Source organism: Geotrypetes seraphini, chromosome 9, assembly GCF_902459505.1.
Source record: "Geotrypetes seraphini chromosome 9, aGeoSer1.1, whole genome shotgun sequence".
Taxonomy (NCBI): Eukaryota; Metazoa; Chordata; class Amphibia; order Gymnophiona; family Dermophiidae; genus Geotrypetes; species Geotrypetes seraphini.
This window is the reverse complement of record NC_047092.1, coordinates 56,258,190-56,284,027: the sequence shown is the minus strand read 5'-3', so window position 1 is coordinate 56,284,027 and position 25,838 is coordinate 56,258,190. Positions and strand designations below refer to the sequence as shown.

Genomic DNA, 25,838 nt, shown 5'->3' with positions numbered 1-25,838 from the left:
TGATTCAATGTATTTCTTGTATCCCTCTCTTTGGCTCTTTTTATATTTAAATTGATTTTTTGATGTGTCCAAAATATATATGGAAAGATAACCTGATCTCAATGTTTGAATTGCAACCTTTTTTTGTTGTTCAGAAAGAATTGTTACATGAAAACATATGTTTATAATGTTTACAGATAACTGACTACATATACCAGAGAAAGCTTGGGTTCATTAACAAAATTGACTCTAGTAATCCCTCTTTACTATAATGAATTAATCAGGTAATGAAATGGCATTTTAGTGAAAAGCAGAAGCATTTTACATTCATAAATCAGTTCATACTTCAGCAAACAGCTTAACGAGTTAATTACCTTCTTACAAAACAGGAATGTCAGAAAGCTGATGAGAACCAACTTCAATATCAGAATGTTCACTCCATAGTCTGACTCAAAATGTTTTGTCCAAGAACAGCATAATTATTTTAACTGTTATGAAATCACTTTTGCTTTTTACAAGGGTTGATTTTCTCTCTAACCTTAAAGTGTCTTGAACTAAATACTGAAGTTTTTAAGCAGTAATTCCTTAGGCATAATATTTTTCCCCTACCAGACTTAGGGCTCCTTTTATTAAGATGCGCTAGCGTTTTTAGCGCAAGCAGAAAATTACTGTGCACTACGCTTCTAGAACTAACGCCAGCTCAACGCTGGTGTTAAGGTCTAGCGTGCTGGCAATGTAGCGTGCACTATTCCATGCGTTAAAGCCCTAGCGCACCTTAGTAAAAGGAGCCCTTACTGACCTTTTATGGTAAGGGTAGGGAGTGAGCAAGGACAGTGGAACAGGGATACAAGGCTGATGTGACAGGCCTTCATTTATATAAATAACATTCATTGATGCCATGGTTTTTCCCTTGATTAGATGCCCCTGCGCCCACATATTTTGGTCATTGGATTAATGCTGCTGTGAAAAGCAAAAAATACAGTAACTATTGAGAATACAAGTATGAGAAAAGTCCAAAAAACCTGATTTCTTCACCAAAACTAATTTACCCCCTCCCCTTACAAAACTGTAGTGCAGTTTGTAGCCCAGACCGCAGTGGTAACAGCTCTGACAATCATATGTGTTTCGGAGTTGTTTCCACCTCAGCCAGAGCTAAAAAACACACTACAGTTTTGTTAAATGGGGGGAGGGGAGGTAATCTTTTACTAGTATGTAGGGAAGGAAGGCTTATTATGTACTAGAATCAGTTTGTCACTTTAAGTGAATTTAAGAAATCTGATTCATGTTGTGTTTCAAAAATTTTAGTCGCTGTGCTCTGGCTTTTCATGGCATAATAGTTCTCAGTAAGGAGCACTGACCAAATTTCCCTTTGTAATCCAGTACATGTGCAATCTAAATCCATAGGTGTTACTATACTGCAGGAGCTTAGATCCTCCTCCCCCCCCCCCCAATCTAAGGGCATAAACACTTAGGAGGCAATTCTATAAATTGGTGCTTCAATCTAGGCACTCCAATGCCCTTTAGAAAATTGGTGTTAACTTAAAACCAAGATTCCATTATAGAATACTGGCATAAGGTCAACACTGGCACATCCCTGTATAGGAATGCTCTCTTATGATGCACGTAATTTACAGTATTCTATGCACATCCCATGGTACACCAGTGCTCTGCCCATGTGCATGGCTTCCCTTGCAGTTAGGCTCTATGGCATTTAGGCACTACCTTATAAAATAGTACCTAGTGAATATCAGTGCTTACCGAGTCCAGTCCCCTTACTCACTATTAGTACCACACATAAAACAAATTTAAATGACTTCTTCACACTGTGACAAACGGACGTCTTTCCCAAGGTTTGCCACAGGGAAATTAAGGAAAGTACCGTATTTTCACGTAGATAACGCGCACCCGTGTAAAACGCGCACACGGGTATAGCGCGCGAAAAACACAAATCTATGTACAGAAATTTTTATATACCGCGCACACCCGTATACCGCGCATGCTGCCCGACTCTCCCGTCGCCGCCCAACTCTCCCGTCGCCGCCCGACTCTCCTTTCGCCCGCCCGACTCTCCTCTGGCCACCCCGAATCTCCTTTCGCCCGCCCCGACTCTCCTCTCCCCCTTGAAGTTCTGTCACCACCCTGAAAGCCTGATGCCCCCCCGACGTCCGATTCACACCCCCCCCCCCGCAGGACCGCTCGCACCCCCACCGCGAAGGACCGCTCGCACGCACCCGCACCCCGAAGGACCGCTCGCACGCACTCCCACCCGCACCCGCACTCCCACCCTGAAGGACCGCTCGCACTCCCACAGGCTCCCGACCTCCCCCCCCATCATGTAGAAGCTCCTACCGGTGTCCTGCTGCTTCCTCTTGGCGGTCCCGACTCCCCGACATGATCGGGGCAAGAGGGAGCTCAAGCCCTCTTGCCCCAGCCAACCGCGGCACCCCCAACACGATCAGGGTAAGAGGGAGCTCAAGCCCTCTTGCCCCATCCAACAGCGGCACCCCCGACATGATCGGGGCAAGAGGGAGCTCAAGCCCTCTTGCCCCAGCCAACCGCGGCACACCCGACACGATTGGGGCAAGAGGGAGCTCAAGCCCTCTTGCCCCAGCCAACCGCGGCACCCCCCAACACAATCGGGGCAAGAGGGAGCTCAAGCCCTCTTGCCCCCCCCCCCGACTCCCCGACACGATCGGGGCAAAAGGGAGCCCAAGCCCTCTTGCCCCGCCGACTCCCCAACTCCCCAACAATATCGGGCCAGGAGGGAGCCCAAGTTCTCCTGGCCACGCGACCTCCTACCCCCACCCCGCACTACATTACGGGCAGGAGGGATCCCAGGCCCTCCTGCCCTCAACGCAAACCCCCCTCCCAACGACCGCCCCCCCAAGAACCTCCGACTGTCCCCCCAGCCGACCTGCGACCCCCCTTGCCGACCCCCACGACACCCCCACCCCCCTTCCCCGTACCTTTGTGTAGTTGGCCGGACAGACGGGAGCCAAACCCGCCTGTCCGGCAGGCAGCCAACGACGGAATGAGGCCGGATTGGCCCATCCGTCCAAAAGCTCCGCCTACTGGTGGGGCCTAAGGCGCCTGGGCCAATCAGAATAGGCCCGGGAGCCTTAGGTCCCTCCTGGGGGCGGGGCCTTGGGCACATGGTCGGGTTAGGCCCATGTGCCTCAGGCCCCGCCCCCAGGTGGGACCTAAGGCTCCCGGGCCTATTCTGATTGGCCCAGGCGCCTTAGGCCCCACCAGTAGGCAGAGCTTTGGGACGGATGGGCCAATCCGGCCTCATTCCGTCGTTGGCTGCCTGCCGGACAGGCGAGTTTGACTCCCGTCTGTCCGGCCAACTACACAAAGGTACGGGGAAGGGGGATGGGGGTGTCGTGGGGGTCGGCCAGGGGGGTCGCGGATCGGCTGGGGGGGCGGTCGGAGGTTCTTGGGGTGGCGGTCGTTGGGGGGAGGGGGGTTTGTGTCGAGGGCAGGAGGGCCTGGGATCCCTCCTGCCCGTAATGTAGTGCGGGTGGGGGTAGGGGGTCGCCGTGGCCAGGAGGGTTTGGGCTCCCTCCTGGCCCGAACAACTAGGGGGGGGGGGGGGGTTCGCCAGGGCCAGGAGGACTTGGGCTCCCTCCTGGCCCGATATTGTCAGTGAGTTGGGGAGTCGGCGGGGCAAGAGGGCTTGGGCTCCCTTTTGCCCCGATCGTGTCGGGGAGTCGGGGGGGGGGGCAAGAGGGCTTGAGCTCCCTCTTGCCCCGATCGTGTCGGGGGTGCCGCGGTTGGCTGGGGCAAGAGGGCTTGAGCTCCCTCTTGCCCCGATTGTGTCGGGTGTCGGGACCGCCAAGAGGAAGCAGCAGGACACCGGTAGGAGCTTCTACATGATGGGGGGGGGGGGTCGGGAGGCTGTGGGGGTGCGGGTGGGAGTGCGTGCGAGCGGTCCTTCGGGGTGGGGGTGCGTACGAGCGGTCCTTCGGGGTGGGGTGCGAGCGGTCCTACGGGGGGTGAATCGGACGTCGGGGGGGGAACTATGTAAAAAAAATTTTGTACAACACGCTCACGGGTATAACGTGTGAGGGTATGCGCGGTACGTAAAAAACACGTATAATGCGTGCGTTATATGCGAGAAAATACGGTATATAAACCCCAGTGCAGAAGGGCTGACCAGGTCAGGGCCCAGGACAATAAATTAGCTGACTACCTGGTGAGTGACTATGAAATGGAAATAGAACAGGAAGGCTTAGACTTACCTGAAGCAGTCCCAAAGCCAGGCAGGAAGAAGCTGCCTTGCTATTGGCCATTGCCTGTAAGGCAGAAAGCTCACAAGCAGTTTCCCCTCAGAGAAACGGCATGGGCTGAGGAAGGAATTCCCTTCCCCCATCCAAAGCCAAGGGGGAGTGGTTCTTCCCCTCAGCTTAAAGCCAGGCTCGTTAGAGAGCAGAGGGAGGAAGAGCAGAACGAGGCTTGGCAGTAGAGCAGAGGCAGGACGGGGCTGAGCAGTTCCTCAGCACTGACTGGGAAATGACGGAGAAATAGGCTGGTAATTTGGCCACTGAATTCCTTTCCCCAGAGCCCATGGTATGGGAAGAAAGTGGGGCTATACAGGAAAGCTGTTCAGAGGAAATGGAGAGCTGAATATCCTGGGAAAGGTCTGTGAACAGAGGTTTTGTCTTGGCTGTATTTCTCTGCTTGCTCTGTGAACTAATGACTGTGGGAGTTACTAGGGAAATAATCCTGTATTGCAATTTTACAGGCTGTTTTGCTGGAGTTTGGAAAGGCTACAGTAATCTCCTCTGCAGGTTATGTTCACAGCTGAACCAAAAGCCAGGGTGTAATGATGGCTAGTTTAAAGCCCAGAATTTCCTGACTTCCACACTCCGTGAAAGGGCCCAGCTGTAAAGATAGTGCCTTAGCAACTAACTAATTCAATTAGTCTGCCTGCCTCATAGGGATAAGGAAATTAACCCTCTCAGGGAAAAGCCTGCTCGGGACTAGGGAGAAAGTCCAGCCCAGCTGGAGAGTGTAAGAGCACTGGAAGACAGCACAGAATATTTCTCAATCCTGAACAAGAATGTCTCTCCTGTAAAGCTACAATGGAGAGTTATTTGTGCTAACTGTTTCACCTCCTAACCTCCTGGAATATTAATGACTGTATGTGGTTTATTAACCCAGTCCAGAGCTGATTACTGGGTGACTACGAGTGAGATGAACTTTTTCTGTTGTTTTTGTATGATGTTCATGCTACCAGGAAAACCTGGAGCGGCACAGTAATTCCACGGCCGGTGGCCGAATAAAAGCTTATGTTTTCACCAAGGCCATTCTGACAAAGTGTGATTTTTCAAAACCCTTGAAGAATAAGCTTAGTTGGGCATTTGCCAGGGACTACCAACTTGAAAGGTGACCCTAATTCTAAAGGGACCACGCCAGTAACAAGCTTCATGTCATTACCCGACGGCTCAGGGTGTTCGCAGAGAGCGTGGGTGTGACAACACAAACAGACCTTCGCCAAATACAGAATGTGGTATAGTGGTTAGAGCTACAGCCTCAGCACCCTGAAGCTGTGGGTTCAAATTTTGCGCTGCTCCTTGTAACTCTGAGCAAGTCCCTTAATCCTCCCCTGCCCCAGGCACATTAGATAGACTGTGAGCTGCTGGGACAGATAGGGAGAAATGCTTGAGTACCCAATTGAAAACCACGTAATACACCTTGTCCAAGTAGTATACAGTGGTATCTTGGTTTACGAGCATAAGTGGTTTATATATAAATTCCCATTCATCAAATATAGAAGAAGGGATCAGAAATTAGAAATAGAAGCATGAAGACTAAAATTTATCGGAAAACCCAAAAAGTTAAACTTGGCAAATATTGCAACATTGAACAAATAAAAACAGAAAAGCACTCCCTTTGTACTGAACATAGTTGGTGGTATACCAAATATTGGTATACCAACAGGTAAGCCATGAGTTCAGGCCGCCCAAAATTTGCCATCACCCTTGCTGTGATTGACAGGGAACCCCAAGCTGCACCAGTTGAAGACCAACTCCTCCTCCAATCTGGTGGCCAGAGCTCTCCAAGTTCTGCAGCTGATGGCTGGGTCCTCAAAGTGTAGCCACCGCTGCTGGCCTCCCCCATGCATGCTCAGTTTTTATTCATATGCAAAAACCAAGTATGCACAGAGGAATGAGACTGGCAGCAGCAGCTCAGGTACACTACTGGTGGCTGCAGAACTTGGGAGTTCTGGCTGCCAGAGTGGCAAAGGAGGATGAAAACTTCAACTGGAAATGCATGGAGATTCCCCACTCAAGCATTTATATTTTGCATTTGGGCAGGGAGAAAATTTGGTGGCCATCCAACTTTGTTTTCAGCACTGCCCCCCCCCCCCTCCACCCAATCAATCATCTAGCTATGCCATTCTAGTGTACCAAGGACAGGGCAGTGGGGGGGGGGGGGGGAGGAGGGCATTGAGACAGGGGACTGGTAGAGCTGAGAGTCATGCAAATGCGGACCATGGCCCTGGGACTCCTTCATGTGTCCCTGGAGGAGTTTTTGATTTATGAGGATCCACTGCAATTTTGGTTTCAGCTTTTGGACAGTTTTTGTGGCAGTTTTAGGTTGTCTCTAGTTGTTTGTTTTATTTATGGAGAGTTACAAGATCTATAAAAGCAACAACTGTGCAATTTTGCTTCTGAAATCTGTGATATTTTTCTGGAGTCTGGGAAAGCCATGTCCATAGAAGCAAACATTGTGTGTAAGTCTGAGTTTGATACTCTTATTCCTGTTACATTTGGACATTAACACCATCTGGAAATGTATGTACAGTATTAAAAGCCTATTTCTGCTAGCAAAAATGATTTCATCTGGAGAAATTGCCTTCTTAGTTAGGATGGAGGCTTCTCAAGGCTTGTAAAGGAGGAGGGTTGGGGCAGTGGCGTACCTAGCATATGTGACACCCGGGGCCCATCATTTTTTGCCCCCCCCCCCCCATCTATATGAAAAATATGATTTTTAGTAACAATCCACATATTGCACAACAAGAGTGTACCTAGGAAAAGGCAGAATCTTAAACACTGCAGTGAGCACTAGAACACCAACACATACATTGTAAAACTAAACAAGCCAGATCCCGCACAGTCAATTGATCCTGTAGTCAATGGCAACTGAAAACTATGTCCTTTTCATACACAGAGAACAGAGATACACCCTCGCCCTATATGGAATAATCACAAACTAAAAATAGAAATATGTAGACAAAAGTTAAACTGAACCGCCAAAAACCGGACTCTGCATACAATGCAACACCACAACACCACAAAAACAGCGACACATGTCCCCTAATACTGTGCAAAATATAAAGACAGTAGATGCAAATTTGAAAAAAACTGATACATAACAATCACCACTTTGCAAATTAACAAATAAAGGTAAAACAAATAATGAGAAATAAGAAAATACCATTTTATTTTTCAATTAGCTTTCAGAGGCCAAATCTTTCTTCAGTACAGTATACTGCAGTTATGGTATTCTGTCCTGAGGAAAGGGGTTTAGTCAAAACAAATTGCCTTATTTCCATTTCCTATTTATAAACTTTTATCAATACAGTTACAATACTACTTGATTCTAAGTAAAGCAACAAAAAATCTTTCTACCTTTTGTCATTTCTGCTTTAATCATCATCTCTTTGCTCTCTTCTTTCTATACAGCGTTTGTCTTCTCTCTCTTCCATGCAAATCTGCCCTCTCTTTGCCCCTTCCACCCAGCTTCTGCCCTCTCTCTACCCCTTCTATCTACTGCCCACATTCTCTCTGCCCCTTCATCTACTATCCACCCTCTCTCTCTTCCATATGGCATCTTCCCTCTTTCTATGTTCCTTCAATAAACTGTATATCTAGGGTTCCTTCTCTCCTTTGCACATGATTCATTTCAGCTTCACCCCTCTCCATTTTTCTGTCTCTACCCCCTCCCCTATGCTTTGGCATCTCTCTCTTTCTCTTCTCCTTTCCTTCCTTCCTTCCCACTCCATACCATGGTGTGGTATCTCTATCTCCTTCCCTTCACTCATGCCATGGCATATCTTCCTCCCCCTCCATGGTCTGGTATCTCCTTTCCTTTTTTCTTTTCCCTCCCTCCCATGGACTTGGCATCTCTGGCTTCTCTCCCTTGTCTTCCTTCTCCCTCCTTCCCTCTCTCTCCCCAATTGGGTGCTACAGCAGCAGCATTTCTCTTCCCCTTCCCTGTGCAGCAGCAGCATTTCTCCCCCCTTCCCTGTGCAGCATTTCTCCCCCCCCCTTCCCTGTGCAGCAGCAGCAGCATGTCTCCCCCTTGCCTTTGCAACATTTCTACCCTTGCCTGTGCAGCATTTCTACCTTTATCCCCTTCCCTGCCCAGCATGTCTGGCCGGTTCCCCTGCTGAAATCCACGGCCGTCTACACCTCACTGAACCGTGGCTGCGTTGGAAGCCTTCTCTCTGACGTGGTCACTAGGGACTTGAAAATTATTGGGCGGGGTGGAAGGTTGAAGTGAAGGTCTAGGGCAGAGGTGCCCACACTTTTTGGGCTTGCGAGCTACTTTTAAAATGACCAAGTCAAAATGATCTACCAACAATAAAAATTTTTAAAAACACAAAGCACACTGTACGCTGAGAAAATGTTAATTATCATTCCTATTCTGGGGTTTTTTCAAAGAGGTCAAGGCAGATGACTCTATGCACTGTCACCTCAGTAACAACCATACAAAAATAGACAAATATACCCCCCTCCCTTTTTACTAAACCACAATAGCAGTTTTTAGTGCAGGGAGCTGCACTGAATGCCCAGCTCTGCTCTCAACGGTCATAGGCTCCCTGCGCTAAAAACCGCTATTGTGGTTTAGTAAAAGGGGGACCATAGAACAAAATATAGACAGCAGATATAAATTCAGACACATTTTTCCTACCTTTGTTGTCTGGTGATTTCATGAGTCTCTGGTTGCACTTTCTTCTTCTGACTGTGCATCCAATCTTTCTTCCCTTCTTTCAGCCTGTATGCTTCCTCTCCTCCAGACCTCATTCCCTCCCCCAACTTTTTCTTCCTCTCTCTATGCCCTTTCTTTCTCCCTGCTTCCCTTTCTTTTTTTCTGTTTCCCTTCTTTCTTACTGTCTCCCTGCCTGCCCCCTTTCTTTCTTTCTCTCTGCCCTCCACCAAGCCACTGCTGCCACCAAGAGGGAGGACAGTCACTGCAATGAAAGGGGAATAGAGAGAAGACCCTGGACCCTCTCGGGGGGGGGGGGGAGCAAGACAGATACTGGATGAGAGGGAGATGGGCAGATGCTGGGTGGAATGGGCAGAAAGAGAGTATTACTTATGTTAATTCCTAAGTCTATTCCTGTATACAGTCTGTTCTCATTATTTACATGTTCACAATGTGTGATTTTGCCTATTCACAATTGAATCAATTGCTACTAATATTCCCCATTTGCATCACAGTGATCACGTATTTGTGGACTGGTGCTTTTAAAAAAAGGTTTTTTTTGCTTTCACTTTCACCTCACGGTCAGGCTTTGCTTTCAGATATGGCCCCAAGTAGGATTACCAGACATCTGGATTTCGCCGGACATGTCCTACTTTTCGAGGATATGTCCAGGGGTTCGGACAGCTTTTAAAAACCAGGCACTTTGTCCGGATTTTGAAAAGTTTCCTCAAAATCATGCACATCTGCAGATGCCCTCCTGCCCAACAAGAGCAGGCAGTGGGGGGCGGGGCTAGGGTAGGATTGGGGGTGGGTCTGGGGCATAACGGGGCAGGGATGGGTGGAACTGGGCGGGCCTGGGGCAGGTCTGGGGTTCCGGATTTGACTAAAGTAAAATCTGGTAACCTTACCTCCAAGCATCCAGAGAATGAACTACAGGTACTTCTCAATAGGATCCATTACATAAGAACATAAGAATAGCTTTACTGGGTCAGACCAGTGGTCTATCTAGCCCAGTAAATGACCTCATAGTGATCAATCCAAGTCACTAATACCTGGCAAAAACCAAAATAGTAGCAAGATTCCATGCTACTGATCCAGGGCAAGCAGTGGCTTCCCCCATGTCTGTTTCAATAACAGACTATGGACTTTTCCTCCAGGAACTTGACCAAGCCTTTTTTAAATCCAGCTACATTAATCGCTCTTACTACATCCTCTGGCAATGCGTTTCAAAGGTTTACTTTCTATGGTTTGGGAGTGTAATTGGTAGCCTGAGTGCCCATCTCAATGGGCAAACCTAACGCGGAGCTGGGAGGCCTATTTGATAGCCGTCATAGGTGCAGGGCCGGTCAGGGAGAGGGCTGGAGGCAGATAGGCTGGCGGGTCTTTCCCGCCATGGGGAAGACCTGCTATTGGCAGGCCGCAGCTGGGGAGATCGTCGGGAGGGTGGGGTTTAAAAGCCGGGACCTGGGAGGACTCGGGGCTTACCTGATCTTCTGAGGCAGCTTTTCCCGCCCGCCCTTTGGGTTACGGCTCAGATTGTCGGGTTGTGGTGACTCGGGGTGTGGTATTCCGAGCTACTGGCTGCTGGGCTCATCAGGGGATGAACGGTGGCCCAGCTTGGAGCTGTGCCTAGTGGTTCAGGTGACCCTGGAGAATGGGGAATGTGGGGGACATGCCACCCCTCAGATCCTTGCTAGCATGGCGGGGTCAGGGGCCATAACTTTTGTTTAAGGTAGCTCAGGAATTTTGTGTTATGATGTTAATACTGTTTATATATTTAATGTGTAATATGCAATAAACAGGGCTAATTTTCACCATCTGTAGAGTTTTGTATGTTTCTGTTGAGGAAGGAGGGGTGGTGGGGCATAGGTGAAGGGGTGTGTTTAGGGAGCAGGCCTATCCAGGTTCCGCTGTTATGTATACTGCTATAACCTAACTTCTATTATCCCGTAGACTCAATGTTTCATTATTCACAATTTTGTGGTTTGCGAACATTTTCGGGAACCATACTCCCATGAATGAGAACACACTGTATACATTTACACCAGCAACACTATTTAAAAGAATAAAATAACATACATTTAGAGCAAGAAATCTTTGTAATAATATTATGGGTGGCAGTACAATACTTATGGGTGGTAGTACAATAATATTATGGGTGGTAGTACAATACTTGTATACTAGGAACCAGTGACAGTGTTGTGCACTGCCATGCAAAGGATCTGGATTCAGTTCTTAGGTCAAACCTCTGATCTCTGGTTGACTAAGGCTGGAAATGCTGCAGAAGTAGTGTTCATAATACCTGAGGGGAATCCTAGTTATTGTACAATCATGGCATTTAGAGGGCAGTTCTATACAGGGGAGCCTATATTTAGGTGCCTATTCTATATAGGAAAGTAAACATTTTCTTTCCATTTTAGAATACTAGCATAACTAGGCATATCTGTATATAAGATTTTAAGCACAAGCACCTGGCACCATAGAGCTGGTTTAAATGCTAGCACTTAGAAAGGGAGAGATTCACATAACTTATAGTGTTCTATAAGTTAAGCATTTAAATGTGTGTTCATGCTGTGCTCTGACCAGATACTTCCCCCTGAATGACCACCTTTAAAATACATATTATGGAAGATACGGGCACACTTACAGAAGAGTAAATGTTCACATATGTGTGCAAATAACTAGAATATTGCCATTTATATACATACATGCCACCTACATCTATGTGATTCCTTACAGAATTACTTTCCTAATGGCTGGATTTAGGATCTATTGTTGCAGGTCTCCAGAGAACGTTCTAGAACAGTGTCCTTCAACCACTGGTCCATGGACCAATGCCGGTCCACAGAAATTTCCTGCCGGTCCACAGGGCCAGCATGTGCATCAGGCCCACGGTACGATCGATGCGGTGTTATCTTCGAGCTAGCTCCCTCTTTCTAACTGATTCATTACACAAAGCCATGGGCAGTGGCTCCAGCGGGCATCCTGCGCCTGAACTGGAAGCCTTCTCTCTGACGTTGCAATGTCAGAGGGAAGGCTTCCAGATGAGGCACGGGACATGCAAGGTGCAATTAGTACTATTATGGGGGAGGGGTCTGGGGTGGAGATTGGGTAGAGATGGGCGGGGTCTGGCCCACAACTTAGCCCAGTGTTCTTCAACCGCTGGTCCATGGACCGATGCCTGTCCACAGAATAATTCTTTTATTTCTGCCGGTCCATAGGTGTAAAAAAGTTGAAAAACACTGTTCTAGAACATGGACCCTAACTGATGATTGTCACCAGAAAAATGAGTTAGGGGAGATTTAAAAAAAAAAAAAGAGATATAAAATAGAAGAAAAAAAAAATGTCTAGGTAGTTGGAAAATGAAATTATAGCAGCAGATCCCAACTTTGGTTTTGATTGAGCTGGGACCCCAAAAGAGCAGAAGGAAACCTCTTTCCCTCTGCAGAACAAAGATTTATTGCTCAAATGCTAAATCTAAATGTAGAGGTATCTGTCTTGCAATGGTTCTCAACCCAGTCCTCAGGTTGAGAATGAGATAAATGTGCATACATTGGTAGAAGTGCATGTAAATTTATTTCATGAATAATCATTGTGGGTACACTGACAACAAGGACCAGCTGTATCCAGGGGGTAGGGTTAGGAAACAGAGAATGGATTCATAATAGGAGAAATAAGTGCAATACTTTGCATTCTTGTTTTTATTTATGGACAACACATGCTCTCCTTACTTCACATCTGTCATATGTTCAAAAACAATTTAATATTTGCTTAATTAGACATCCAGCAAATGCATTCTCCAGAAGACAGATAACTTATCCTTAACCATGCTTATCACGGCTCACCTTATGTTCACTCCAGGTTTGTCCTCTGTGCCCATCATTGTATATGTCTTTCCAGAACCAGTTTGTCCATAGGCCAAAATACAAATGTTATAGCCATCAACGCAGGATTTGATAATTGGAAGAGTCCCATCAAACACATCTTCCTGCCAAATTTATAATTGGGAGGAAACTCATCAGCAGTTTGTCCAAATGGAACTTTCCATTCATAGGAATCGATGCAAGAGAGGCTGCTTAGATCCACAAGAGGCAAAGGGGCAACAGAAATGCAGATCACAAGGATGGCATTTCTTTATCTCACAAAAATTGTATTTGAAATTGCAAAAAGTGACCTCATTTCCCCTCTGTTTTGTCCACTAACGTTAACCCCCAAGCCAAATGAATCGTGGCCATGTCAGGCTGGTTTAAATAAAATCCTTATGATATAAAGAAATTCTATTGCAACTTTCCTTGGTAGGCATTTTTTTAAATTCTGACCTTTCTGTATTAGTGAAAACTGTGCTCAATTTCTGATTTTTAGCCTATTTTTCTCCCTCATTAGCTTACTCTTCATTTGGCAGGCATATAACAGTACAGCTGAAATAACCTAACAATGTTGGCTTTTAGCATGAAGGAATTGCCCAAACCGCACATAATTATCCTTCCATGTTCATTTTGATTATTCTGAACTAAGGGGTAGGACTTGTGCACCGATTTTTCTGTGTGGTTTACACCAGTGGTTCCCAACCCTGTCCTGGAGGAACACCAGGCCAATCGGGTTTTCAGCCTAGCCCTAATGAATATGCATGAAGCAAATTTGCATGCCTATCACTTCCATCATATGCAAATCTCTCTCATGCATATTCATTAGGGCTAGCCTGAAAACCCGATTGGCCTGGTGTTCCTCCAGGACAGGGTTGGGAATCACTGGTTTACACAATCAAAGCAGTTTACATATTTTAGATAGGTCTTTATTTTGTATCTGAGGCAATGAAGTGTTGAAGTGACTTGCCCAGAGTCACAAGGAGCTGCAGTGGGAATCAAACTCACAACACTTATTATGAGCATGCTCCTGGAACGGATTATGCTTGTAATCCAAGGTACCACTGTATTTATGTTCTTAGCCAGGGCTGCCCAAGTCCGGTCCTTGAGATCTACTGGCAGGCCAGGTTTTCTGGATATCCACAATGAATATGCATGAGAGAGATTTGCCTGCACTGCCTTCTTGGTATGCAAATCTCTCTCATGCATGTTCATTGTGGATATCCAGAAAACCTGGCCTGACAGCAGATCTCGAGGATCGGACTTGGGCAGCCCTGTTCTAAACCATCTTAGTGGAACAAGTCCATTGAAAAAGGTTTACACTTGATCAAAATACAATAAAAGACAGAGCAAAAATATGATATAACAGAGAAAGAGCAGATCCTCTTACATAATTATAGTCCAAATATTAACCATAATCATCAAAATTCACATCAAAGAGTCAAAATAAACATAATTATAAACTCTCCTAAAACAAATATTCATGTCCTCAGATATAATCAAATACAACATACCATAATTCATCCTTCACTCTGAAATCACTTCAAGTTGAGGGAAAGAGCGTAATCTCTAACCAATTCTAAATGACATTAAGGGGTCCTTTTACTAAGGCGCGCTAGTGCGTCTTAGCGCGCGCTAAATGCTAACATGTGGCAACACATCCATAGGATATAATGGACGCGTTAGCATTTAACGTGCGCTAAGACGCACTAGCGAACCTTAGTAAAAGGACCCCTAAATTATGTGCTGTTTTTAACTCCAGAGGCAACTTTAGTTCTACACATCACTTTCTGAAAACTTGAGATCTCTGCTGTCTCCTAGGTACTTAATTTTTTATCTAGCCTTTTACTGTAAATATAGGGGGGTTTGATTGTGAAACACCTTAAAAGTCAATAAAAGCAATTTAAATAAATATTCTTTGATTAGATGCCAATGTAATCTTTATAACAATGGAAAGGCCCTCTCCCATCTTCTCCCTTATATCAATACCTGTCAGATTAATTTTTTATAATCTGAATTTTTTTTTTCTATATTAATTACTCTACATACATTATAGTAATCCAGGACACTTATTTAATAGAGACTGGACTACTGTACATCACACATTTTTTTATCTAAGAAAAGCAGTTTTTGTTACATTTAGAATCTGCTTTGGTCCTATACTTTTGTTTTCAATAATAACTCCCAGATCTAACTAAGTTTATGCAAGGATAATGTTTAATTAAAAGAGGCTTATATACTGCCCTTCGCATAATCAGTAGGGTGCTTCACAAAAATCTATGGCATAAAAGAACTCCACTTTTAAAAGCTAACACAGAACAAAAGAAAGGAGAAAGAAATCTTAAAAGTACAATTCAGGTACCACACCCATCGACAAATCCAAAAGCAGCTAAATATAACTGGTATGACAGACACTATTCCTGAACCTGTGGGTGGTCACTCCCTTCTCATAAATATTCTTATAGGGAGCTTCATCAGCATTCTTTTGCTCCACCTCCCCTCCCTCTGAGCTGTTCTTCAATTCCTCAGTTGTCTCTCTACAAGCGAGATGGTAGGAGCCGGTCTTTTCTGTTTCTGTTTATTTTTCAATTATATTTGGTGGGGGGGGGGGGATTACCGTTTGTGAGGCTTTTCTTAGGACATCTCTGGCTATAGGACAGTGCAGACTCTAAGGTCAAGGGTCTGCTTCCAAAGGGCACACTGCTTTACAGTGCACACACTTGGACATCCTGCACTACAGTTCAGGGGGGCTCAGGGGGCTGATCCCTTGGGAGCATAGCTTGCCTCAGGTTTGTCTGCAGTGGGTTTGAGCACAGGCTGAGTGGCTCCATGGTGGGTTTTCCAGGATTGGGGCCAAATGCTTCCTCCTCCTGTTTGTGTACGCGAGGTCCGGTGGGAGTTGACATCTCCGATCAGTTTGTTAGGCCTAAGAGGCAGTCCGAAGACACAAGCAGTCTAGATTCCAGGCTTGTTGAGGCAGAAGTTCTTCCTGTAAGCTGTTTGCAGTTTCAGCACTTGCAGCTCCCAGCACAAAGCATGGCCCAGTGAGTTACAGGTTGACAGCCTGACAAACAAAATTGGAAAATGGTGGTTTAAAATTGTTTTGAGGGGGGTTCTGGAGTTAGTCAGGTTTCTTCCATCTCTAAAATCCCCAAATTGCTAGTTTTTAGACCCAATTTTAGCTCCCTGGGCTGTTTTTGGTGCTACAACCGCTGCCACGATGGCCATCTTGGATTTCACAATTTGAAAATAAAAACCTCTATCTGCTTCAAAACACCTCGGTTTTGCCTTAAAATAGGTGTAATGGACTCCTCAGGCCAGGATACTTTGGATTCATGCCAAATTTGCAAAGGATGGCCATCCGAGGATCATCCGTTTCCACGTGCCAGGCAATGCATGGGGTCAGAAGCCATTGGCTAAGCCCCCTCTAGTCCCTCAGGGTTTGTTAGTGCCCCAATGGTGTGAGTGCCAGGTTTGAGCCAGGGAGCAATATAAGTGCATCCCTGGCAAAGTGCAGCTTTGGCACTACCGCAAAACCCCAGAAGGGAGCTTGAGAGTATCCACAGGGGCTGTCTGGATGTCCTCGCAGGGGTTCCCTTTTAAATTCATCAATATAATGTCTCAAGCCTTCAGGAATAATAAGGACTGCATGGAACCCTGAGGGACTGCAGCCATGCTGGCACCTGGGGTCCCCCTCCCAAAAGCACAATTTCCCAGTGACAATGCCATGCGTAAGACAGGGAAATCCAGTCAGAATCCTCTGTAGCAGGAAATGCTATATCATCTCTAGGGGGGGCTGGATCTGGTGAAGCCCCTAATCTTGTAGAGGACCTGACTGTGCACAGGCTATTCAAGTCTTCAGCGCTTTTGCAGATGATCATGGAATCCTTCCAAGAATTAAAGATAGAGACTCCGTAGTCCTCTACTACACAGTGCTCGCTTATAGGTAGTACAACAGTGTAGACCGCCTGTTTTTCCTCTCATCAAGACAATACATATACTGTATGTTCATGGGCCTACAATGGGCCATGAAGGGAAGGCATAAAGAAGATCTGCCTTTGGTCAGGGTTGCACCAGGGCGTTCAGGCCTTCACTTCCTGGCTCGTATCTTCGGACTGAATTGCCTTTTTGTTGGCTGCCGATAACATCAGATGGCAGATCGAACGTCGGGCGCCCCACCGATTGACAATGTAGGTGAAGCTTTCCTGAAACAGTGACCACTTCCAGGGATCCAGGGTCTTCTGACTGAGGTGCAGGTGGTACAGACAAAAATAGTATGAAAAGTTTTTCTTTGGACACGCTCTTAAGGGATTGTATATTTTGCTGGGGATTCTTCAAGTGAATATTGCTGTTTAGCTGTTTTGGGGTGTTTTTTAAAAAAAATGTTTTTAAACAACCTGTTCAATTAGCAGTCTAAAAATTCATTATAATAAATAAAACAAAAAAGCATGGGACAAGAACCAGGGATCTCTTAAATAAGGAGCTGCTGCTTTGGATGGGCACACTGGAAAGGTTGTATAATCCTTTTCTGGCATCATTTTCTCTGCTTCTAAATTAGTTATAAGATAGTTTAGGCCAGTGGTCCCAAACACAAACCCTTTGCAGGGCCACATTTTGGATTTGTAGGTACTTGGAGGGTCTCAGAAAAAAATAGTTAATGTCTTATTAAAGAAATGACAATTCTGCCTGAGGTAATTTTAAAGCTCTTTATAGTTTATAAATCTTTCCTTTTAGCTAAGTCTTAATAATAATATTGTAATTTATAGCTAAAGAGACATATGATCAATAAACTGTTTTATTTTACTTTTGTGATTATGATAAACATACTGAGGGCCTCATAATAGTACCTGGCGGGCTGCATGTGGCCCCCGGGCCGCGAGTTTGAGACCACTGGTTTAGGCGTTTTAGTCTGACCTGTGTGCATCTTTGTTATGTCTTGTTATTGACCACTCTGACAGCAACTGGTTCAATAATGTCACTCTGAACTAATTGGCTAGAGATGATTTGTTGTTATAAACCGACTGTTGATCCCCTACACACCATCCAGATCACTCAGATCGCAATCCCAACATCTACGGTACTTACAATACCCTCTCTTCGCCACATAAACTACGATACAACCTGATCCTCTATTTTTTCAGTAACGGCCCCTTCACTCTGGAACTCTATTTTAACTTATATAAGAGAAGAAAACCAATTAAACCTCTTCAAATCAAAAATAAAAACCTTCCTATTCACTAATGCTTTTGAAATCTGAAATCTTTTCTTCTGGGCTAGCTCAGATAAAAAACTAAAATATGAATCCTTCAAATACTGTTCAGACAAGATCCTCCCTCCCTATTGTACTTCCCTTAAATGTCTTACTATTCTATATATTTTAAGAATTCCCCCCCCCCCATATCCTTCTGTCTCCAATATGTTTGTAATGTCTTGTCTGTATAGTTTTATATTATTAGTTTGTAATTCCTCTTTTTTTCACTATTTTATATTCTGTACACCGCTTAGAAGTACGATAAGCAGTATAACAAATTGTAAACTAAACTAAACATACCAAAAGCTCAAAACACAAATGAATTGCATGCATGTAATTTGTTCTGGAAGTTTAATTAATGGTTGCACAAACATGGCCTTTGAAATGATCTTTATAGGCTGAAAGGAATGCTTACCTGAGTGCAACGAGGAGCAAATACGTGATCAAATTGGAATTTCTTCTTGCTTCCATTTTGGTTAACTATGATCTGGTCATCTGAGGGAAATTCTACTAGTGTGAGGCCTTGGGGATCTGGCCGGCAGCGGCAGAAGACACGGATATTTCCCCTGAGCTCTTGGAGCTGATTGTAGAGCAGTTTCCTTTCCAGAGCTTCCCTCTTATAAAGAGTTCTCAGTTCTTCAATTTCTTTCGTTGACCCCAGTTCAAAATCTTTCAGTTCTAGTATGACACTTCCTAGCTTACTTATATGCTGTCCAAACTCCGAGAGACTAAGGCGTACGGTAGCTTTGAGCTGTTGGTTGGAAATGTTCAGATCTCGAGCTGCCTTTGAGAGTCGTGAAAGTTTCTTTGGTTCGAACAGCTGTTTTGGTTTTGTAGGCGCAGGGACAGGGGGTGGGGGCGGTGGCGTGCGCTGCAGAGCCTTCATCTTTTCCAGGATTCTCTCTTGCTCAGCTTCTATCTCTGCCACTCTGGCATGCAAAAACTGGGTCATATGAGTCAGGCGCTGATTTTCCTCTTGCATGCATCTGCACCTCACCTGGAGGTTTTCCACTTCTTTCTCTCTTTCTTGGAGTTTGTGGTTTAAGCTTTCGATCCTTGAATCCCTTTCAAAGAGGTCCCTTTGGATAATACCACAACAAAATGATTAATAAATGTATTTATCTACCACTTATATCCTAAGTGGTTTTACATTCAGGTACTTTATCGTGCTGGTAATAGGAAGTAGCAACTCTTACCTTAGCTCCATAATAAAATCTCTGGTAATTAAGGGATTGTTATTGCACGTTCATAGGCTATTTCAGCATTGACAGAAAACTTTAAGAGGGCAGGTGTATTAGTCTTCAGAAAAAAAAAATAAGAGAGGCTGGTGGCACCCTATAGACTAACTAGTTTATTGAGGAATTAGGTTTTGAGGTCAAGCCTCCTCTTCATTGTGGACTCTTTGAAAGTTCATTCCTCAATAAGGGGTCCTTATATTAAGGTGCGCTAACCGCTATGATTAGCGCATGCTAAATGCTAAGGCATCCATTATATTCTATGGGCGCTTTAGCATTTAGCAAGAGCTAATCTTTAGCGCACCTTAATATAAGGACCCCTAAATTGGCTAGCTTATGTGGTGCCATCAGCCTCAGGACAGATTGTCTTACATTATCCCCTGGGTTCTACGGTATATATGGTGCTAAGATTTATGTGCTGAAAGTTGAACATGGATCCAAGAGACAGCTTAATGAGCAAATGAGCCATTAACTAAGAAATAGTTGACGGTAACTATTAATGATTGCAATTATTTGGCAATAATTAGGATTTGCACATGCATCTACAATACAATACAATTTTTTATTTGTATACCGCCAGTACCTCTTCGAAGTTCACAGCGGTTCACAAACAATAATACATCAAATAATCCTGCATGCCTAAATACCCTAGTGTGTAATTCAAAGGGGGGGTCTTGGCCAGGGGAGGAGCAGATAATAATCTTTATTGTATCACAGCTCTATCTCAACTTACAAAAATATATGTTAAAAACAAATGACTCAATAACTCCAAAAGTACACTGATTCAGTATCCAATAACGCTGAAAAAATTCTTAAGGCTAGATGTTAAGCCAAATCTTCTTAATACTCCTGCCATCAAATAATGAGTGGCTGAGATGATATAAAGTCAAATATCAGCGTTAATTGGAATATTGTGCAATTTGTGTAAACAATTTTTGATGTGCAAAAAGTGCACTTAAAGTGCCTTGTACATATTAATTCAATGCCTGGCCCCCCGACCCGGGTTTCGTGTTCTTCGTCAGGAGGGGTCTGCACAGGCGAACAGTTCCTGTTCTGGTGCCATTCCCGGTTTAGTTCGCCTGTGCAGACCCCTCCTGATGAAGAACACAAAACCCGGGTCGGGGGGCCAGGCATTGAATCAATATGTACAAGGCACTTTAAGTGCACTTTTTGCACATCAAAAATTGTTTACACAAATTGCACTAGTTGCACAATATTCCAATTAACGCTGATATTTGACTTTATATCATCTCTGCCACTCATTATTTGATGGCAGGAGTATTATGAAGATTTGGCTTAACATCTAGCCTTAAGAATTTTTTCAGCGTTATTGGATACTGAATCAGTGTACTTTTGGAGTTATTGAGTCATTTGTTTTTAACATATATTTTTGTAAGTTGAGATAGAGCTGTGATACAATAAAGATTATTATTATTTAATCATCACAGAATACTATTAATTGACTCCCTAGTAGTAGATATTTTACAGGGGAGGAGCAGAGACATTCCAAAAAGTCAGGCAGGGTTTATTGAATTGCTCCATTTCTGCGCACAAATGCCAGGAGTTGGGTGCTGAAAATCACACCGTATAAGTAAAGATCACAGTCTCCTCTTCTACATTAGTCACCTCTCAATACTCAATACTTAAACGACTAATGTCTCCACTGTCTCATCACCTCTATAGTAGAAATTTTTTGATTGATTTTTTGACAAGCCCCTACCCGATATTTGATCCTATTAAGGAACCAACAGATATTTAAGATAAGTAAAATTTTATTGCAAAATATTTTTATTGCAAATATTTATGAGGGCACTATGCACTTTAAAAGTAAAAAAGAAAATAAAAATAAAAATATAAAAAATTTGGGCGAATGAAGAAGCCGCAGTCATAGCTACTAAGAGCATTTTGTATCGCCAAAAAATGTGGGCGTACAAAAAATGGCATGTCTGAAGCCCGTTAACAATCAAAAAATTTCTACTATAGAGGTGATGAGACAGTGGAGACATTAGTCGTTTAAGTATTGAGGAGTTGGGTGCTGGCATTTACACCATGTTTCAGCTGGTGTAAATACCAGTGTCCAACTTTTGGCTCTAAGCACTATTCTGTAAATAGCACTCAACCCTGAGAGCTGTTTATAGAATAGCGCTTTACGCTGATTTTTTTTTTTTTTTTTGTGCCTATTTTTCTACACCATTTATAGAATTCCCCTCTATTCCCTCCTTTTACATAGCTGTGTTAGCGGCTGCTGTGCGGCAATGGAACCGAAGTCCATTAATTCCCAATGGGCTTCGGTGCAATTACCATGGGCCGCCGTGATAATCGACTTTGTGAAAAAGGGCTTATACCGTCTAATGGAAAACCCCTTAAGTTCATAAGAAAAGGATCTGCAGTAGCTATCTAGCACACACAATTTCATTTCATTTCATTTTACATTTATATTCTGCTTTGACCTAAAAATTCAGTTTTATGGAGCTTTTTTGTCTTTAGAATTGCATAACTGAATCTTCAGAAAAGTTTAAGGTAGCATTTAAAACACTATTACTCTGACAGGCATTTCTTTCCAGTCACTGAGGGCTCCTTTTACTAAGCTGTGTTAGGGCATTAACGAGCGGAATAATGCCGCGTGCGCTAGACGTGCTAGTTCGAGCCGCGTAGCGCGGGGTTAGCACGCTAATCTGCTGCGTGCGCTAAAAATGCTAGCGCACCTTAGTAAAAGGAGCCCTGCGTTTTTATTCTTTTAATTTAGCCTTCTCACCCCTCCTTTTGGGTTCTGTTTCTCCACTGATTATTTTTTGTGCAAATTCTCCTGTTGCTCAATGTTTTTGTCTAGTTTAACTTTTCAGATTTTATGGAACATCATTTATGTTTAAACTATTCCTACCCCCGCCCCTTTCACAAAGCTGCGGCAATGGTTTCTACCTCAGCCCGGAATGCTAAATGCTCCGATGCTGCTCCAACACTCATAGAATTCCTACACAGCTCCTCAAACATGGAACTCCTTTCCAATTTACTTAAGAGAGGAAAAAAAATTGGAAAAATTTAAGAGCAAACTCAAAAGCTTTCTTTTTAAAGATGAATTTAATGACTAAATGAATTGCCTAGGAGTTTCTTTTTATCTTTTGAGACTTTCTGTCCCTCCCCTTCCTATTGTTTTTGACCTTAATTGTCCTTCTTTTTATTAATCAGATTGTATTTCTTCCCCTATTCTTTCCTTGTGTTGTACTATGTTTACAAAGTCGGTTTTTACTATGTTTTGTAAGATTTAGTCTTTTTGTTAGTTTTGTTTGTCTCCCCAATTTTGTTTTTTATCGATCTGTTTATCACTTAGAATTTGGAATAAGCCATTAATCAAATTTTATAATAAACTTGAAACTTGAAGCTTGAGTGCCAGAGCAGCATCAGAGCATTTAAGCACCCCAAGCTGCGGTAGAAACCTCTAAAGCGGCTTAGTAAAAAAGGGCCTTAATTTGGTATTGTAAACCACTATGATGTCTTTGTGATTGGCAGTATATCAAAACACTTTTAAATAAATATAAGAACATAAGAACATAAGCAGTGCCTCCGCTGGGTCAGACCATAGGTCCATCCTGCCCAGCAGTCCGCTCCCGCGGCGGCCCAAACAGGTCACGACCTGTCTAAATCACCAGAAGGGGCCCCCATGCCTCCTTGGTTTCCTAATTGAGTCCTATCTTCCTATCAAAGTCCTAGCCCTCCGGTCTTGCACCTGCACGACCTGGTTGGGTTTCTACATTTATTTTCTGGTTAGCTTTCTCAGTATCCCACAATCCCTTTATCCCTCAGGAATCCATCCAGTCTCTGTTTGAATCCCTGTACCGTACTCTGCCTGATCACTTCCTCCGGTAGAAATAAAATAATGCAAATAATGTAATAAAATTCCAAAATGCCAATATTCTAATTTCACATTTCATGATAATATTTAAAAAGCATCTCACAGATTTTCAGGTCTTTGGTTTTACTTAAGAAAGAGGGCTGCACAATAATAGCACATGTTTGATTCATTAGTACACCTTTAACAATTTAGTGCATGCAAATTCAGTTTAAAGTGTCTTAACTCACAAATTAATCCATTTGGCTCTTCTCCAAAATGCAATGACCTCTCCCTCATCGATTTACTAATTCCCTCTAAACCTCTCTTTCTAAGACCTTCTACTTTTCATTGTACTTTCTTTCTATACCAATTACTGTAAACCGTGCCGAGCTCTACTTCTGTGGAGATGATGCGGTATACAAACGTAAGGTTTAGTTTATTTTAGTTTATGCAAAAGCAATCTCTGGCCCCCTTTTATCAAGCTATGTTGGGGTTTTTTATCATGAGTCACTGTGGAAAAATCTATGATGCTCATTGAATTCCAGTGAGCGTCGGAGCTTTTACCGCAGCGACTCACGATAAAGAACCCTAACGCTGATTGATAAAAGAGGGCCTCCGTATGTTAAATGCACTAAGGCACATTAAAATCTTGTTTACCAGAAAAAAAAAATTATTTACAATCATTTTAAAATCATGAAAAAGGTCTGAAAATGATCTGAAAACCAAGTGAAAACTTTTCTCATTCACATTCCTATTAAACCAGGTGGAGTTTACATAGCGAAAAATTAAATAAATAAAATTAATTAAAGTGACAAAGTGGTGAATAGGGAAACCATGTGTAAACATGTGGAGGGTCATAATCAAAAGAAACATCTAAGTCCGATTTGGACATAGGGCGCTAGCCACCCAATGTTGGCAGCTGCAAACTGTCCATTCTTGAAAAGTAAGTCTAATTTTTTTTCCCCCAAATCATCTCTCTGTACATCCAGATGTTTGATCGTCCAGACTGCAGGTACATCTATCTTTATACCACATTCTCGACCAACACTTCATCCAAGTCCCAAACGCCCAGAACAAGATCTTTTGGATATGGAAGGGGCCAGCATTGTGATGCACTGACCACCCAAACATGGCAACCGAGCAGAAGGACACCTTATAAGGCACTACCATGAACTTCATAAAAAGGGTGAGCCTCTCAAAATACCCTCCAAACCCACTATGCCCACCTGTCTACAACCCCCAATAGCTCTTATGGCTGCAGGTGGCACCTATATAGCAGTACAGTAGAGTTTGGGAGATTTTGGTGTGCTCACATTTTCCACCATTAATGTAATGGTTAGAGTGGCTTATGGGCCTGGGTCCTCCTCTCTGTGGTTCAGTAGCCTCCCCCCCACACACACACATACACCCACACACTACTTAAGCCACCTGTACTAGGCTTTCCTATAGCATGTGCTGATGTTCTAGAGGCAGGTATGTACTGTATGTTTTTATTCTGAACATTGTGGGGGTGTAACAGGGTCAGTGAACACAGGGTGAGTATGTGGGGGTGTTTACTTTGTCCCTGCAGTGGTTATCTAGTCACTTCGGATATCTTTTTGGCACTTATATCTGCTTTTACATCATCTCACAATGTATAAGTTTCACCTAGGAAGTCTCGTCAAACATTCAATTATCTCTGCAAGACAACTAAGTCTAGGTCGGCCCACATCCTGCCCAAACCACTCCTCCAGTGGGATTTAGAGGCCTAAAAAGTCCTTGGATACATCCAAAAAGCCGTTTTGATTATCGGTAATTGGACGACCGGTCTTTTAGGACGACCAAGTGCCGACTTGGGCAGGTTTTTTGAAGTGTTGAAGTTTTGATTATATGCCCCATAGGGTCTGATATTCAAAATGATTTTACCAGGTAGGAGAGGCTCCTGCCAGCACAGTTGGCTCAAGGGACTGTGGCATTCTGAGCCAACTTTCAGTTCGGCACCACCCCTCTCTCAGGCCACCCTCCCCTCATCTACTTTTATATATGGCTGCCTCCTCACAAGCACTGGCAGATTTCACCTAAAGCTACCAGCACTAGCACCAGCGTCTTCCCTCTGCTGCACCCCTCCCCTTTTGATGCAATGTCTGTTTCTGCAGGGGAGTGGCAGAGGGAAGATGCTGGGGCTGGTACAGGTAACCTTAGGTGAAATGTTGCCGGTGCATAGGAGGAAACAATCGCATATAAAGGTAGGCAGGGAGGGCGGCCTAAAAGAGAAGGGGATTGCCAAATCAGGGGACAAAGATTTTGGATATTGCAGGGGAACAAGTGATGCAGCCTTTGATGCCCTTGAAGTTTGGTACCCTGAGCCAGCACCTCACCTGATCCATGCCTACCTTGAGCCAGTCCTGATACCAGGGATGGGCTGATGAGGCGGGCCAGTAGCAAGACCCGGCCGGCCGGCCAATAATTAAAGGTTAGTGTGGGGGGGGGAAGGTTAGGGGGGAGTCCGCAGGGAGGGTGTTAGCAGGGGGGTCTGGAGGGGTTGGCGTCCTCCGGCAGGAGGGGTTGAGCATTCTCCTGCTGGCGATTGGGAGCGACGGGGGGCATCCTCCAGCAGGAGGGGTTGGGCAACCTCCTGCCGGCGATTGCAGGGGGACGACGACAGGCGGCCGTGGCCGTTATACCTATTGCGGCAGGGAGATCCCTTGCCGCGATACAGAATCGGGGTTAGTGTAGGCCTGATTCTGTATAAGATTTTATTTATA

The 25,838-nt window shown here is 44.4% G+C and overlaps 1 protein-coding gene across 3 annotated transcripts in view; it reads right to left on the bottom strand.

Moving 5' to 3' along the window:
- LOC117366674 (kinesin-like protein klp-3) overlaps positions 1-25,838 on the bottom strand; it is an 89,366-nt gene that overhangs the window by 26,452 nt on the left and 37,076 nt on the right. For all 3 annotated transcript variants that reach the window (XM_033958355.1, XM_033958354.1, XM_033958357.1), the window contains 2 exons: positions 18,446-19,109; positions 12,762-12,904 (listed from right to left, as the gene is read on the bottom strand). In XM_033958355.1, the coding sequence (XP_033814246.1) occupies positions 12,762-12,904; positions 18,446-19,109 (807 nt within the window). The remainder of the gene's footprint in view (positions 1-12,761; positions 12,905-18,445; positions 19,110-25,838) is intronic.